The following is an 18,311-nucleotide window of genomic DNA, read 5'->3' on the forward strand; positions in this document are numbered from 1 at the left end:
GGTCCTGGATTCAAGTGTGGTCTCAGACACTTCCTAGCAGGGTGAAGCCTGGGCAAGTGACTTAACCCCCATTGCCTAGCCCTTATTGCTTTTCTGCCTTGGAACCAATACTTAGTATTGATTCTAAGACAGAAGGTAAGGGTTTGAAAAACTAATAAATTTTTTTAAAAGAAGATGACGACTTACTAGGCTCTTTCCTTTAGAGGCTGATAATATTTTCTTCAGCTAGAGTCTAGTTCTGGAGTCTAGCTACTAAGACAGGAATTATATAAAGGCAGCCATAACAAACTCTAAAGAGAGACTCATGTTTGAACCTTAACAATGTAACAAAAATGATAATACCGTTTATATTAATTTACAGATTCAATGTCATACCAATCAAATGACCAAAAGGTTACTTTAGAGAACTTGGGGGAAGAAATAAAATTCTTCTAGAGCCATGATGACAAACCTATGGAACAGGTGCCAAAGAAGACACACAGAGAGCTCTCTGGGCATGCACATTGTCCCCCAACAGAGGTCATTACTAGAAAGGCAGAGGGACTCAGGGGAAGTATTCCCTCACCCTCTTCCTCCCTGGGCTGAGGACATTCCTCATTTCCCCCAAGCCTCTGCCCAGCAGCCCAATGAGAACACTTCCTCCCTCCCCTGTATGGGATGGGGGGTGGTGCATAGCAGGTCTCTAAAAGGTTTTCTATCACTGATCTAGAGGAACACAAGGTAGAGAATCTCTAAGGAAAAAAAGATTTTAGAGAAAGGGGTGTGTCAAGGAAGCTTTTAATTAGTACAGGAGGCTTAGCACTATCTGACCTTAGACTATATGACAAAGCAATAATCATCAAAGCTATTTAGTACTAGTTAAATATAGAACAGTAGACCAAATTAGATACATAGGACTCATGTAAAGACCAGCTCTACAAATTACTCATGGGTCTACCTAGATAGACATAATAACCTCCATCCTGAGGGAGCCTGCCATTTAATGCAGAGAGCTATAGAGGGTACAAAGCATCTTAAAACACTTTGTCTTTAATCTTTCTAAGCCCGTAAAACAGACAAAGCAGGCAAAATTGTCTCCATTTTACAAATGAGAAACCTGCATAATTAAATGACTTGTCTACAGTCTCACAGCTAGAAAATGACAGAAAAAGAACCTAGGTCTTCTGATGCTTGACCAGACACTTCCACTGTATGAAACTGCCCTAGGGTGACCATAGACAGAAAGAAAACACATATACGGAGCACAAAGGTTTTCTGACCTGTGACAGAGTTCTGGGCATTGGATTGATGTTTATTGTTCCTAAGAAATAACAGTAGAAGCCATCAAATTTAAAGGAAGAGAAGTGTTTCCCAAGAGCTTCATTCAATGACTAAAGAATTCTGTTCCCCATGATGATTTTCATTTGTCTTTCCCAGATCTTCAGGGGCCTGGAAATCTGTTGCTATGGACCATTTACAGACATGTCAACAGGTAAGAGAAACAGTTGTGCCTTTGCATCCACCAAACCCAAGTCAAGAAGTAGGATCAGCTAATCGCTGTTTGTGGCTGATTTCCCAAAGCCCTCCTAAGATTGATGAGGCTTTCTGGGTATGAGAACAGAGATTTTCCCATCCCGATACTTGGATAGAAGTCAGAAGTCGTAAGGGTTTTTTTTTTTTCAATTCTTGCTTTAAGACAAAGGCAAATTAATAAATGAAGAGGAAGATGACTTAGATGTTTGTAATAATTGAGAATCAGATTGCTCCATTCTCCCACACATTCTTCCTGATATATTATTAACAGGGAAGAATGCATGGCTCTAGCTTGAGCCTGTGGGGCAAGGGTCCTATGTGGGCCCAGAGCAACAATATTGGAGAGAATGCTTTTGACGAACATTCTCTCATTGAAATTTCATCCACATCATTATGTGCATATCAGATGTAATGATTCTTCTTCTCACCAAATACTCTCACTTTACCACACAGACACACACACCATGTCCCTGGTCAGATTCCATCTGCCTCCCATAGAGCTGACATCTTCTCCCTCATCCTAGGGGGGAGGCTGGGAAGGCTTAAGTACTAGATCAGTGGTGCCCTGAGCCAGCACCCAGGGAGGCCAGCCAGGGGATGCTCATTATTTTTCTTTTGTCTTTTGTTTCCCTTCTTATTGGCTATTGATTGGCCTTTATGAAATTTCCAGACATATTCTCCCCAAGGCATTCGAGATGAATTTGTTAACTTTCATATAATGAAAACCTGCCCAGAGCAGGCCCACCACACTTCTTGCAGGAGAGTTTTGTTGGAAATCCTATTGGCCTAGACTCAGCTACTCCATTCAGAGAGATACCGGAGGCTTAGAACACCCCACCTCCTACCCTCACTCCTGTCACTTAAATTTCTTAATAATTTGGAAAATGTAGGCTAGTGAAGAAGGGAAGCCTATGTACAACTTCATGCAAGAATATATGCAGCTGAGGGGCAGTTAGGTAGCACAGTGGATAGAAAGCTAGGCCTGGAGACAAGAAGTCTTGGGTTCAATGTCATCTCAGACACTTCCTAGCTGTGTGACCCTGGGCAAGTCATTTGACCTCTATTGCCTAGCCCTTACCACTCTTCTGCCTTGGAACTGATAATAAGTATTGATTCTAAGACAAAGGATAAAGGGTTTTTTTGGTTGTTTTTTTTTTTTAAGAATATATGTAAGATGTTAGCAGTCTCATTTGATGGTTCTCACTCTTATTGTAAGAGTTGTGCATTGAATCACTTCTGCAAATGACCCAGGCCTCAAAAAACTGTTCTGGCTGCTGCTATGCCATTAGCATGTAAATTCTAACTCCTCTTAGCTCTTTCCTTCTTAACATGATGAGATTCTGTCCAGGGCGGTGTTTACTTTTTTGACTGAATGAATTATCCTTCTGTCTCTTGACATTTATAGTAATTACCACTGAGTGTGGTGCTCTCTACTGCTATGATTATCAATTACTGACTGAGCCTTAGGAGGAAAGGTTGCCTTTTTTCATCTCCATAGTTTCTTAGCCACAAATCAGTGGCTAAATCAGTAGCAAATTAATAGAAATTATCTTAGTTGTGTTTTTTTCTTCTTAAGTATCTCATTCATAAGATTGTCAAGTCTGGTATCTCTTGGCTCCCATGTCTACATTCATCACATACTCTACCTTTTAAAAGTAGGCCTTACTAGCTTTGTAGGTAGAGTTTCCAGTTGAGTTCCTTTTTCTTTCCAAAGAAACTCCTGCTTTTGGCTAGCAATCTACATTTCAGTGAGTGAGTCCTAGTGATCATCCCAAGGGGGGCAATTAAGGCCTAGAGAGATTGCCCTGGGTCATAGAGCACCTCAGAGGCAAAGCAGCTTTACATTCTATATAACCTGTTCAGCTCAGGGCTGTTCTGTCCCTCCACTCAGAAAGGAGATATGGGAATTCTTTCACTGAAATGCTCTCATTTATTTAATTCAATAAGCACCTACTGTTTAGAGATCACTAGACTAGGTATTAGAAAAAGCACAGAGGAAAAAAGAAAAGCCACATGGTTTAGATCAGGCCTTTCTGTGTGGAGTGGAATTGGGGGGGAGCTTGCACTCCCAAAAATCACTCAGAAGGCTTAGATAGATAGATGCTTGCCAAGAAAATGCAGCTTTTATTAGGAAGGGGAGAGGGTGGGGCACTGCTCTGAGTTGGTTGATCCAAAGCAAGTGTCCAAACATATTCATGTGAATTCAGAATTTATAGGAATTTAACACAATGCTCCTGTTGTTATTGCCCACCCCCTGTATGTAATATAGTGTTATATTTTATATGTGTACGTTATATTTTCTTTATCTTATCCTACCCTCCTTAAGTTTCCCAGCACTCTCAAACTCATGGAAGCATTCCTTAAGTTTGCAGTTTCTAAGTTGAATCAGAATTTAGACATGTCCAAGACCTTTCAAGCTGAAACATTTGGGGCAGGAAGTCAAGCTTATATCTGTAAATTTTAAGACACTTCCAATGGGAATTAGGGGGAAGGGGGGAGGTTGGCCACATTAGAAAACAGTGAATTGAAACTGTATATTTATGTATAATATATAAAGCTGGTTGGGGAGGGGGATTTCTCTACTCTTCATAAGGAAAGATTGGCATCTCCCTTCTGAAGGGTACCTAACTTTTTTTAAAATATGTATTTTTTTAGAATATTTTCCCATGGCTACATAATTCATGATCCTTTCCCCTTCCAGTTCTTCCCTTCCCACCTCCCAGAGCTGGCAAGCAATTCCACTGGATTATACATGTATCATTGTTCAAAACCTATTTCTGTGTTTTTTTTTAGTAGAGTGATCTTTTAACATCAAAACCCTAATCATATCCCCATCAAACTATGTGATTGATCATGTGTTTTTCTTCTGTGTTTCTGCTCCCACAGTTCTTTCTCTGGATGTAGATAGCATTCTTTCTTAGGATTGTCCTGAATCATTGTATTACTGCTAGTAGAGAAGTCCATTACATTCGATTGTGCCACAGTGTATCGGTCTCTGTGTACAATGTTCTTCTGGTTCTGCTCCTCTCACTCTGCATCACTTCCTGGAGGTCTTTCCAGTTCACATGGAATTCCTCCAGTTCATCATTCCTTACAGCACAATAGTATTACATCACCAACATTTACCACAATTTGTTCAGCCATTCCCCAATGAACAGACACCCCCTCATTTTCCAATTTTTTGCCACCACAAAGAGAGTAACTATAATTATTTTTGTACAAGGCTTTTTCCTTATTATCTCTTAAACCCAGCAGAGGTATGATTGGATCAAAGGGCAGACAGTCTTTTAAAGAAGGGCACCTAATTTTCTATAGGAGGTTGCCAGTCTAAGATTACTAATACTAATTAATGTATAATGGGGAATAATGCACGATTTCATCCCATACACTTTCATTCAACTTAGAGACTGGCAGGGGACCCAAGACAAGCAGAGGGCCATGATGTGTATGCAATGATGCATTATCAGTGCACCAGAGAGTTGCAAAACGTGCCACACAGATAGGAAGGCTATTCTTGAAAGGGAAGATCAAGAAAGGCTTCATAGTGAAAATGGCATTTAATTGGGCTTTACAGGATGGGTAGGAATTCAGCAGGCATCAAGGAGAAGTGGGTGCATCCCAGGGACAAGGCACAGTGTAATCAAAAGGAATAGAGTAGGGAAGGTATAAGGTATACACTGTGTTCAAAGAATAGAGAGTAAACTAGCCTGGCTATAGATTAGTACAATGAGGTTTATGATCAAAGGGTAGAAAGGTAATGCGGCACCAGATGGTGAAGAACTTTGAATACCACACAGAAAAGTTCAAGCCTTCCTCTGAAAACCCTAGGGAGTCCCAGAAAAGATGAACAGAGAAAGGAAGAATGCCCAGATCCAAGGCTTAATAAAGATTATTCTTTCAGCACAGTATGATGGATGGAATGGATTGGAGGGGGGGAAAGAGTGCAGAGGAGGCTCTTGCAGTTATAGTCCAGACTCTGGAAGCCAGTGAGACCAAAGAGAAGGTGATGGATGTTTCAGAGGTAGAATTGGCAGAGCCTCACTTGCTCTATCTGTGAAAGGTGATGGGGAATGAGAAGTGCCAAAGCTATGCAGACAGTTGGCTCTTTGAATGATGGTAGCACAAAAGTAATCTGGCCCAAAGAACAAGAATCCTTATACAGAAGCATGCTTTGGCTGTGCAGAATTTGAAGTGCTGGTGGAACATCTTAACACAGATGTCCTGGAGTTATAGACAGATAGCTGGAGATAGCAATTGGGATAATAACTTAGAGGCATATCGCATTATTAACATCCAAAGCAAGTCAAGAACAGAACAGACTCCAAGACCTAGAGACATCACCCTGGAGATGGTGGGTGGAACCTTGGATAAAATGATGTTGCCATGATAGATAAGAGAGAGGACCTGAGATAGCTCCATCTTAAAAAATTAGCAAGTTGGAAGCAGCTAGGTGTATCAGTGGATGGAGAACTACACCTAGAGACAGGAAGTCCTGGGTTCAAATCTGGCCTTGGAAACTTCCTAGCTGTGTGACCCTGGGCAAGTCAATTAATCCCCATTGCCCAGCCCTTACTGCTCTTCTGCCTTGGAGCCAATATACAGTATTGATTCTAAGAAGGTTCTAAGTAAGGGTTTAAAAAAGAAAGAAAGAAACCAGCAAGCCATAAAGCTGAGGAGCCAGTAAAGGAGATATAAAGGGAAGGGAGCAAAGAAGAGAATCTAGAAGGATACCTTCAACTCTGTCAAAAGCAACATAAAGGTCAAGTAAGATGAGGAATGAAAAAAGGCTTTCAGAGAGCTGACAATTAGTATATCATTCATGACCTTTTGAGAGAGCAGTTTCAGAGGAAGTGGAGGCCAGATTGCAAAGGGTTGAAGAGATTAATAGTTACGAGATGAAGGCACCAGTTGTGGACAACCTTGGCAAGATATTTAGTGGTAAAGGGGGAAAAAAAGAGATGGTATGACAGCTGAATGGAATTGAGGAGGTATTTGGCAAGGGTTGGGGGAACCTGAGAATGTTTCTAAGAACTAAAAAATCAAAGATGGAAAATGTGTGAGAGAGAGGAAATGACTAATAGAATGCACACAGATAATGCTATAGGGAATGAGGTCAAAGGATTGGCCTCTATGGCAAAGGGAAGGAGAGTGGTTTATGATGGTGAAAGATCAAGAGCCCATGAGATTCCAGATAAGAAATGGTGAAACATAAAAATAGTGGACTGTGTGGTCAGAACCAGGGTTCTGGGATTAGAGACAAATGAAGCCAAAATGAGCTGCAATGGACTAAAAGAATAGACATGGGTCAAAGGACTTGAGATCAAAATAAGGACAAAAAGTAGATGGAGTACAAATGAAATATTAGGTAAAAGGGAAGCAGGTGGTGGGGTTCTCTGGGATACAATGGAATGGGTTATAAGCAAAATGGGTAAGAATAGGCTGGGAGATGAGAGATGAAGTGCATTCTGTAAGATTAAAATTAATATCCAATAACTCCAAGTATTATATTTTATAATGTTTATAAATAATCACTTGAAGTAGAAAGAAAATAAAAGAAATAGAAGTTCAAACCTAATTATCTAACAAAAAGTAAACCACGTGTGTAGATTCTCCTGCCTGGCATAAAGCCCGCTTTCCTAGCTGCCAATCGGGAAAAGAGAGCAAGAAGTGAGGCTACATCAAAATATATCCTCCCTACTTAAGGATGAAGGTAAACAAGTAAACAGGATGCAGGTAAACAAGTAAACAGGATGCTGGGACTTAGAGTCCTGGGGAACAGATTCTAAGTATATAATTCCAACCGGCCTCACTGGACTGTTTACTCCTAGATTGGGTGACTAACATTAATGAACCAGCATTATGAGGTAGATTGATGTGGCATGTACAGTAGACAGTCCTTCACCAGAAGAGAATCTGCCAGCAGTTTCATAACTCATAAGAATTTGGGATGGTGATTTTCCAAAGTGTTCTGGGCCTCTAAAAAGCTTTGTCTCCTAATACTAGTTCTTCTTAAATGAAGGAGGTCAGCCTCCTTCTGTGAAGGGCTTCTTCCTTGACAACAAGAGCAGAAATAGGGTTAAAAGAAAAAGACTTGTGGGAAGTCTTTATAATAATATAATAAATGAGTACTAATAGATAAGACTAATTATGAGACTAATAATGACTAATAAATGAGAACATCATTAGCTCATGGTTTGTGATCCATGCAGATCAGCTGGAGTGGATGGTGCAACTGTGTGGGGCCTCGGTAGTGAAGAAACCTTCCTCTTTGAGGTTCAGGGTGGTGAGTATTGTGTGGCCTGGAACACAAACAATATCCTTCCCTTTCATGACAGGAGTGAGGCTGGGATCACTCCTGTTCTGTGTTCTCCTGGAGCCCCTGCTTGGCTCAGATGCATCCCTTCCCTCTCCTCCCAGGATTTTCTGAATTTAACCTTGACTCTGAGCTTGAAGAATATTAGAATTCTTTAGAGTTCTATGAAGAACCATTTTTTTAGAGTTCTAATAAAGAACCATTAGACCTCTAAAACCTTTCGAAACAAGGAGGTGGGAAAAGAGCCTTGGAAGTTAGCAAGTCATGCCTCCTCTTTGGATAGAGAAGGAAACTGGGGTCCAAAGTGGGAGCAAATGATCACACAGCTAATTAGTGAGGGCCAAGACTATAGAAATCAGGTCTCTTGAGCAGGGTCTGTTCAACTTGTCTACAAGTTATTTCCTTTTCCAAAAGAGAAGTTTCCTCTTACTCGTGCCTTTGCCATCCACAAACTATTTCCCAGCTGGTAGACCAGAGAGGGGCATGATGGGACATTATCTCTCTCCCCTCTCCTTTCATATTTTTTTCTCTCTTGGTTTATAGGGTTCTTCTCCGGTTGTGGTGGTGCAACCTGATGCTTGGGAAGATGACAGCAGTTTTCAAGGTAAGGCCTGCCCTTGTGTGTGGTTGTTCATGTGCACACACCATAGTCATAGGGTCTCTGATCCAGATTTGGGGAAGCAAGTGAGGCACTTTGCCCCAGGTCACCCAAGTGGTCAACATTTGAGGCAAAATGTTATTCTCTCTGTCTCTCTCTCTGACTCTCTCTGTCTCCGTCTCTGTCTGTCTGTCTGTCTGTCTCTCTCTCTCTCTCTCTCTCTCTCTCTCTCTCATCTTTCTTTCCTCTGTAACACACTGCCTCCATCTTCTTTCAAAGAAACGTGAAAAGCCACAATTTTAACCCATATCCTCTGACTCCAAATACAATCTGTCCTTACACTAATATAGCAGAGCATCTTGTTAGTTTAAAAAAGCTGTTTCTATCATAGTCCCTGGCACATAGTAGACACTTGGGTACTAAATGCTTGATTAATAACAAAGAAATAAGACTTTACACTCAGGGTCTTCAAGCTTGTATACAAAGTCTTGGAAGTGTCAGCATAACCCTGTGATTTGCTGGGTGGGTTCCTGGTAAAAGAGCTTTAGGCTAAAGAATTTGCTCTGTGGGAGGGTATAGGCCAGACCCTAAAGTCTGGGCATCAGATGCTGATCTCTGGTTTGTGCTTTGTGTCCTCCCCAGAAATCGGGCTGGTATGTGAAGCACCTGTAGTGACCCGGGAGTGGGTGCTGGACAGCGTTGCCTGTTATCAGCGCCAGGAGCTGGACACCTACTTGATATCCCAGACCTCCCCAAGCCTCTGCTGATCCTGCCTCCCTGGCAGCAGGAGGTGGCTTGGTCTCTAGAAGGCCAGCCTAGGGAACCAGCTTTCCAGGCACAGATAGTTCCTTTCTTGTCCTGGCCTTCAGTCCTGATTATGAAACATTTTGTATCAGTGAGCCTGGAAAGGACTTCTGGATATATGTGTGTATGCCTTTTTAAAAGACTTTCTGCTTCAAAGTCTCCCTTTTGAAGTCTGCCTTGAGCACAAAATGTGGTGATTTGTCACCTGCAAAAGAATTTAAAAGCAGATTCTTCACAAAGAGAGAGAGAAGAGAGCAAGATGCTGATTCATTATTTACCACGACAGCCATGTCCCTGCATATTTACTCCAGGGGAGCTTAGAAACACAGTCATTTATGAAAACGACACCAGGGCTTGGGGCTTAAGGTTTGGGTTTGCTCAGCCTCCTGAGGGTTGCTGTCTCCCTGGTTTAGCTGATACAAAATGTGGACAAGGAAGGGCTTGGAGGCTTCCTAGGGATTGGTGACATCACTGGGTAATTCGGAGTGGTGTGGAGGTGGCTCTTTGTTTCCTAAGTGTCCTAGTGAATCATTTTCCAGGGAAATTACAGGGACAGAAATGGTATTTAGAGGTGCAACGTGCAGAAGAACTCCAAAATCTGTCCTCTAGTCCGTTAATTCCTAAAGAAACTTAGCACTGCTATGTATCACTGGTAATAAAAAAGATATTACCATAACTCTGATAGATAACATTAACTTTAAGATCTTTGATATAAATATTTCATGTCTGTGGAACGACAGATCCCAACAAGAGGAACAATATTGCTTTCCTTGAGGTTTGATGCTGAATCATATTGTTTTATAAATAGTTTTCCTTGCTGGAGAAAGAGAAAGTGTTTCCATAAACTCATTATCCAAGACCATTTATAGCTATTGGAAGGACCTGTTTTTCCCTCCAACTCCACCATACCCAGGCAATCATGACTTGATTGTGCAAAGCATGTTTTGTAAATATTGTGACACTCAATGGCAAATAAACTTGATGGCAGTGCTTCTCCTAATTTAGACTCTGATTGCTGTCGTGGCCATTCATCATCTCATTTGTCCTCGTATCATCTTTTAGAGGAAGGACGCATTTACCCAACAGTAGTAAGGCAGAAACTTCCTCCTGTGTACACATAGTGACTGCCCTATCCTGAGGAAGGGACCCACAGTGAGCCCTTAGAAGCAATCCCCACCCACCTGATGGTCACCACAGACCTTGGGTCATTGCCAGAGAGCAAAGGAACCAGACCTGAGGAATTCATTTAGTGCCAGGAGAGACCCCGACTGTAACAAGGATGATGCCCCAACTGCCTTGCTTTTACATGAGGCATCTCAGGCGCCACCCCCACCCCCCAATCAAGCCGAATTTCTTCCCCACCATCTAGTCTTCCAAAGAAGCCTCACCTTCTGCTTTTCTCTGAAGCCCACATGAACTTTCTATCTTCCAAGAGATCGGAGCTCTCTGTAGTGAAGCCAGGTTACCAAGACTGCCCCCTTTGGCACTGACCTTGATTTCAGGCCCAGAGCTTAGAATGACTGGGCCTCTGGGAGTAAGGTTTGCCCTTCAACCTCATAGATTTTCATCTAACAGTGATCACCCCTGGGTAGCTGGGTGGCTCAATGGCTAGAGAGCCCTGCCAGGAGACGGGAAGGCCTGGATTCTAATCTCAGACTATTCCTAGCTGTGTGACCCTGGTCAAGTCACTTAACCCCTACTGCCCAGGGCTTACCACTCCTCTGCCTTGGAACTAAGATGGAAGATAAGTGTTTAAAAGAGAAAAATATGTGACCTTTGGTAAGTCACTTAACCCCTTTGCCTAGCCCTTTCCACTCTTCTGCCTCAGGACCAATACACAGTATTGATTCTGGGATGGAAGGTAAGGGTTAAAAAAAAATCAACCTTCATAGCTAGCATCTACTTTCACTATCATTACCCCCGTTTTACAGATAGGGAAACTAAGGCAGTAAATAACTCGGGCACCGGATGAACTCGGGTCTCCCAGACCCCAGGTCTAGTGCTCTATCCACTAGGCCGCCTGGCTTATATCCCTCAAGTATTGCCTACCCTCTCCAAAGGCCAGAGGAAACCTTCCCGGAAAGCTAAAGGCCCTTTAAAAAGTTTCCCTTGCCCAGGGCTGGGTGATAAGCACGGCCTCGAGAAGTCGGGAGAGGCTCCTCCCTCGGTGACTGCGGCACCATCCATTTCCCAGGCGAGGCCAATCCCCAAAGGCCTGGGAGAACTGCCCTCTGGAGGGACGACGGAAGCCTAGAGCAGGGCGTAGCATGGGCTCTGGCTGTGATGAAGCCGGGAAGGAAGCGGGAGCGGAATAAAGGGGCCTCGTCCCTGCCCTCCTGCAGTTCACAATCTAAACCCGAGGAGCTGGACAAAGTGCCAGCCGCGGAGCCCCTGTCTGCCCACGGGAGACGCTGAAAACGTTTCTAGAGTTTTTCTTTCCGACTCAACCCTGTGAGATGGAGCTTTATCGGGACGGGAAGCGTTCCGGGGGCCTTCGGGGCGCCGACCTTGCCCTCCCTTGCCCTGTCTCTAGCCTGGGGAGCTCTGCCCTGGCCGCCTCGCCCAGACCGACGAAGCTGGCGAGGAAGGGGTCGAGAAGAGAAAGGATGGTTGTGCGGAGGCGGCCGGAGAGCCTGGGCAGATTATCTCTCCGGAAAAATGCAACCAGTGCAGTCCACAATGGATGTGCTGCAAACACTCGGGAGAGAAAAGAAAGGAATCAGTGTTAGAGCCGGCCCAGACGTGGTCGGGGAAGTCTGGGAAGGACAGATAAGGGCAGCCCCGGAGGCGGAGACACCGAAGAGCCGGGACGCGGGTCCGTCTTCCAGGAAGGAAAGCGGGGAGGAAGGGCACGGAGCCTCCTGGGGGCGGGGGGGGGGGGGGGGGGATGGGATTTTATCACGCAAAACCACTTCGACGGTGGTCATCGTGGTCAGAGCACACTCCCACATCACCTAAAAGCCCAGATACCCCGATTCCATGCTTGTTTTAACGGGGACTTTCAAGATAACAACCCCCCCCCCCCATAAATGTACTGGCAACAAAAATACATAAAAGAATCTGCGTGGCCAATTAGAAAACAGGGCGGGGGAAGGCAGCTGATGAGATGAAGGAAGCCCTCCTTGGAGAGATCTATGACTAGTAATAATAGGTAACATTCATACGGTGCTTACTGTGTGCCAAGCGCTGTGCTAAACGTTTTTCAAGTTTTAGCATCATTTGATCCTCCCCCGCAATCTTGGGAGATAGGTGCTGTGATTAGCCCCGTTTTACAGATAAAGAAACTGAGGCAAACAGATTAAGTGATTTGCCCGCTAGTAAACAGACATCTGAGGTCGGATTTGAACTCCGGCCCGTATCTGTCTTCACTTTATTCCTATCCTCAACCTTAAAGGTGACAAGCCATGGGGAATTCCTATTTCTCAGGTCTTTTGGCTTTGCCCAGGAGTGGTACCCACATAAGAGACTGTTCACCTGAGACTAGAAATTATATCGTTAACGGAGGTCTGGTTTTGTTTATTCCCAGCCGGATTAAAGGAGGGGATGGGGAGGGAGTGTTAGGGGGGGCTGGTAAATGGTGCCTATTTGCAAGGCTTCCTTCTGAATTTGAGTTCCTTCCAAACTTCTCTTTTAAACCCATAGGAAGAGAAGGGAGAATATTTAATGATCCCTGTACCTCGGGAGGAGAAAGACTGCCTTGTTTACATGCATTACATTTAGGTATGCTAGAGGTTAGACGTCTAGCTTGAGGTTTAGGTGATTATTATTATTTAAATCATGGTGAAACCACGGATATAACCTCGGATTTCCGAGGAGAATTATGCAAATAAAGCTTTTTTTTTTAAAGGCTATTACTGGCAGTCCCTAGAGGGAAGGAAAACAAATAAAACAAATTATTTTGTAATTTATCTTTATTGACTGGTGGTGTGTATTATTTATACCCTTGCCTTGGGAGGCAGCCCAGCCCAAGAGAAAGGGATAATGGAAACTGAGAGGGGAGAAGCTGTCTACCCATCTCTTAAATCCTAAATCAAACACTTCTTCCCTGAAGCCATGCTTAAGCCAAATCCCAGCCCCGAGTTTTCTCCCTCAGAACTCCTTATTTTAGGGGCAGAGGGGTGGCTCTGTGGTTAAAGAGCCAGACCAGGAGATGGGAGGTCCTGGGTTTAAATTTAGCCTCAGACACTTCCTAGCTGTATAACCCTGGGCAAACCATTTGCCCTCTGTTTGCCTCAGTTTCCTCATCTGTAAAATGAGCTGTTCAGTCATTTTTTCATTGTGTCTAACTCTTTGTGACCTCATTTGGGGTTTGTTTTCAGGTTTTGTTTTGTTTTGTTTTGTTTAAACCCTTACTTTCGGTCCTAGTAACTTTAAGACAAAAGGGTAGGATTAAATGACACACAGCTAGCAAGTCTGAGATCACATTTGAACCCAGGTCCTCCAAATTCCAGGCCTTATGTTCTAGCCACTGAGCCACCTCACTGCCCCTCATCAACCCACATTTAGAGTTTTCTTGGCAGAGGCACTGGAGTGCTTTTGCCATTTCCTTCTCTAGCTCATTTTACAGGGGAGGAACTAAGACAAACCTAGACCATACGTATCTTCCATTTGAGAAAAAAAAATCCTTTGACTCAAAGAAACTAAGAATCATTTAGTTTTCAACTGAGTAAAGAAAGAACTGGAAAAGGGTAACATATAGAATCAGATATAATACTCCAAATATGGCTTGACATGCCAGGGGACAGTGAGGCTACCAGCTGGAAATAGAACTGGATTTAATTTAATCTCAGAGCTGGTCCTGGGCCCTCTTCTCTTCTCCTCCTATACGATTTCACTTGGTGACCATGAATTAATTATCTCAAAGCAGAAGCTCCTCAAATCTACACATCCAGCCCTAAACTCTACAACTGCCAATTAGCTGTCTCCAGTTGGATGTCTTAGAGACATCTTAAACTCAACAGGGAAAACTAAACTCATTGTTGTCTCCCGTTCACACTTCCCACCCACCAAACTTCTCTCTCTTTCTCTCTTTCCCCCCCTCTCCCTCCCTCTCCTCCCTTCCCCATCTCTCTCTCCCATCTCTGTGTCTGGGTCTATCTCTGTCTTCTCTCCCTCTCTCTCTATGCACACACACATACATATATGCGTGTATATATAATATGTAGAGTATATATTATAGAATATAGTATTTTTATGTATGGAAGTAAATATAGAGCATATTATATATTGTAGAATATATTATATGTAATACAGAGTACATCTAATAGAAATATTATATATAATATAGCATGTATATATTATAAAGTATATAATATATAAATTATTTGGAGAACATATATATTCTAGAAAAGGTATATTATATATGATAGTATATTATATAGAATATAGAATATATTATAAAGTCCATGATATAGAATTTAGAATATATTTTATAGGGTATGTTATATAATAGAATATATATTATATAGTGACTATATTGTATATAAGCAGGTATATATTATAGATAATACATTCTAGAAAAAGCATATAGCATACAATATAGAGTATGTATAGAAGGAACATATATAGAATATATTATATATTATAGGGTACATGCCATATAGGGTATATGTGCTATATGTTATACTATATATACCATATAACATATGCCATATAAATGTATAATATTATTCATCTATACTATAGCACTTCTTCAAGGTAATTTTTCATTAGTAACATGCTATACAGCCTTTCATGGGTCACCTGCAGGTTTAATATTTTAGGAGCTTTTAATGTGGAGGGTGTGGTCTCCCTCTGTGTCTCTCTGTCTCTGTCTCACTCTCAGTCTCTGTCTGTCTCTCACTCTCTGTCTCTCTCTCTGTCTCTTTCTCTATCTGTCTCTGTCTCTCTCTCTGTCCCTCTCTCTGTCTCTGTCTCTCTATGTTTCTCTCTCTCTCTCTGTCTCTATCTCTCTGCCTCTGTCTGTCTCTCCCTCTCTCTCTCTGTTTCTGTCTCTGTCTATCTCTCTGCCTCTCTTTCTCTCTCTGTTTCTTTCTCTGTGTCTCTCTATCTCTGTCTCTTTCTCTCTGTCTCTGTCTGTCTCTGTTTCTCTCTCTGTGTCTCTCTGTCTCTCTCTGCCTGTCTGTCTCTCTCTGTCCCTCTCTCTGTCTCTGTCTGTCTCTGTTTCTCTCTCTGTGTCTCTCTGTCTCTGTCTCTGTCTCTCTGTGTCTCTCTGTCTCTGTCTCTGTCTGTCTGTGTCTCTCTCCTTCCCTCCCTCCCTCCCTCCACTGGGCCAGCCCCGCTGCCCGTGGGTCTGTGGGGCCAGCAAGGATGATGGTTGTGAGGTACTGACTCTAAGCCTCAGACTGCGAGTTCAATGCAAAGGAGTGGTTGGGAGGAAAAAACAAATCACCTGTGTTATAATTAAAATTAGTTTCTCTGCTTAAAATTAAAAGTATTATATTTTTATGAGGTTTATTAAAGATTAAGAAATAAAGAAAATACAGAAAATACAAAATAAGAAAGCACATGCAACCTACATCTTGCCGACTAGGTAGAGGGCCGCGTGTCCCTAGAAGCAGAAGCCGAGAGCCAGAGCTGCGTGTACAGTCAGTTTTTTAATACCCATTTTGTTCTCGGCCCAGGTGAGGACTCAGGGAGATTAGAGGGAATTCTGGGAGCTAGCAAAAAGTTCCAAGGACTTCTGGGAATTGAAGTCCAGGGTTCAAATCTCCATTTTTACACCTGCATGCTGGGAGAAAATTGTCACTGGAGCCACACGAAGCCTGTTATCCTTTGTTGTCCTGTCAAACTCTTCAGGATCCCATTTGGGGTTTTCTTGGCAAAGCTCCTGGCATGTTTGCCATCACCTTCTCCAGCTCCTTTGACAGATGAGGAAATGGGGAAAGAGGAGGAAGTGATTTGCCTTGACAGGATTTTAATTCAGGAAGATGAATTTTCCTGACTTGCAGCCCAAAGCTCTATCTTCCCCCTATTAGGCTTTACAGGGTGGGGAATCACCCTCCACCCCCAGGGTCTCACCCTCTACTGAGTCCAAATGCAGCCTCTATTGTCTCTGTCTCCTCTCCATTTTGTCTATGTTGCCCAAAGTCCAAGTGCAATCTAGATTTCGTTGTCTCTAAACTTGCCCATACAACCTGCAAATGTTGCTGAAGAACGAAAGCAGATGGAGTGGCCAGGTGGTTCAGTGGATAGAGAACCAGGATCTCTATCCTGAGCTGGGAGATCCCCGTTTCAAATGTGACCTCAGACACTAATTCGCTGGGTGACCCTAGGCAAGTCACTTCCCCCCAACAGCCTAGCTTGTATTGCTGTTCTGCCTTGAACTGATACTTAGTAGTCATTCTAAGACAGGCATACCTTTATTAGAACCATTGATAAAAATATGAAGCAACTATCCCAGGCGAATATTCTCTACCTGAACCTAACAGCTGCATGGATGGGAGACCATTGACAACTACTCCGACACCAGCCATTCAGATCTTCCTGATTAGAGCATCATCCGGGCCACATTTCTCTAGCCTGTCCATAAGAAGGGCGTGAGAGATGCTGTCAAATATTGCTCAAAATCTCAGTAGACTCTGTGTCATTCCCTGACCTACTGCTCTATTTCCAGTCCAAAAGGGAAATGAAGTTAGTCAGGCATGACCTGTTTTTCACTTCTTTAATTTTATTTAAATTAAAAATCTCTCTTTTTTTTCTACCTTTGCCCCTTTCCTTGCTCTCCTTTTAAAAATAAATGAATGAATAAAACTCCTGTAACTAATATTCAGAGTAAAGCAAAAGGAATTCCTTCATTAGCCACAGATTAAAAAAATTTAAGTGATGAGGTGCTAGGTGGCTCAATGAAAAGAGAGCCAGGTCTGGAGATGAGAAGTCTCAGGTTCAAATCTGGCTCCAGACACTTCCTAACTGTGTGACCTTGGGCAAGTCACTTCACCCCAATTTCCTAGCCGTTACTGCTCTTCTGACTTGGAACAGATACTTAACATTTATTCTAAGACTATATGGGGGGGGGGGGGACAGCAGGCCTACAGACAGAAGGTCCTGGGTTAAAATCTGGTCTCAGATACTTTGGAGCAGGGTGACCCTGGGCAAGTCACTTAACCCCCCATTGCCTAGCCCTTCACCTTAGAACGAATAAATAGTATTGATTCTATGATGGAAGGTAAGGGTTTTAAAAATAAAAACTAGATGGTAAAAGTCTTAAAAAAAAAAAGAGTAGATGTGGTATGACCTATTCTTGATCAGTTATTATAATCACAGCTTCCTTTTCTGGATATTTATTCACCATTCTTTTAATAATATGCTCTAGAAAAATGGTTCTCCCACTTTTAGGTTTCATGACCCCTTACATTCTCAAAAACTGAAGACTTCCCCCATAAGTTTAGTTTATGTGGATCATATCTATATTTAAAATGTTTTTTATTAAATTATTTTGTATTATAATAATTAAATAATTTTATATTAAATTAAATTTATGTACTAAAATTTAAAACATACTTAGTATTATGATAGTGGACACCCTGAAGGGGTCCTCAGGAATCCCCAGGAGTCCTCAAACACTACTCAGAGAACCACGATTTAGAATTTTTCCACAAATAGACGTTAACCTTAATAGTCCATAATTCGCAGGCTCCACTGTCTCCCTTTTCTGTTTTTCTCTCCCTCTTCTATTGTCCACCATCTTCTCCAAATATCACTTACAGTAGTTCAGCAATATAATCTACCAGTTCTTTCTGTTCCCTGAGGTGTCATTCATCTGAGCACGGTGGCTTGAATTTATCAAGGACATCTGGGTGTTTTTTTACTCTCTCCCTCCTCATTTCGTGACCATGGAAAAGCCCTTAGAACTGGACATCCAGGGGGTCTTCATTGGGAGTCCATGAACTTTTTTTTTATTTTCAAAGAAAGGTTTGTCATCATCCAGTCCTGTCTTACACCTCATGGCTCCGTTTGAAGATTTCTTGGCAATAGATCCTGGCATGGTTTGCCGTGTCCTTCTTCAGCTCATTTTACAGATGAGGAAATGAGGCAAAGTTAAGTGAGTTGCCCACAGCTGAGTCACTCGGCTAGCTGTCCCCC

At 42.6% G+C, this 18,311-nt stretch overlaps 1 protein-coding gene across 4 annotated transcripts in view; it reads left to right on the plus strand.

Moving 5' to 3' along the window:
* BRCA1 (BRCA1 DNA repair associated) overlaps positions 1 to 10,227 on the plus strand; it is a 76,534-nt gene extending 66,307 nt beyond the window's left edge. For 3 of the 4 annotated variants that reach the window (XM_016428866.2, XM_007482128.3, XM_007482129.3), the window contains exons 20-23: positions 1,417 to 1,471; positions 7,722 to 7,795; positions 8,369 to 8,429; positions 9,066 to 10,227. In XM_016428866.2, coding sequence (XP_016284352.2) covers positions 1,417 to 1,471; positions 7,722 to 7,795; positions 8,369 to 8,429; positions 9,066 to 9,190 — 315 coding nt within the window. In that variant the 3' untranslated portion in view covers positions 9,191 to 10,227. 4 annotated transcript variants of the gene reach the window in all.
* Positions 10,228 to 18,311: the final 8,084 nt, after the last annotated feature.

This window comes from Monodelphis domestica, chromosome 2 (genome assembly GCF_027887165.1).
Source record: "Monodelphis domestica isolate mMonDom1 chromosome 2, mMonDom1.pri, whole genome shotgun sequence".
In the NCBI taxonomy this organism is placed as follows: Eukaryota; Metazoa; Chordata; class Mammalia; order Didelphimorphia; family Didelphidae; genus Monodelphis; species Monodelphis domestica.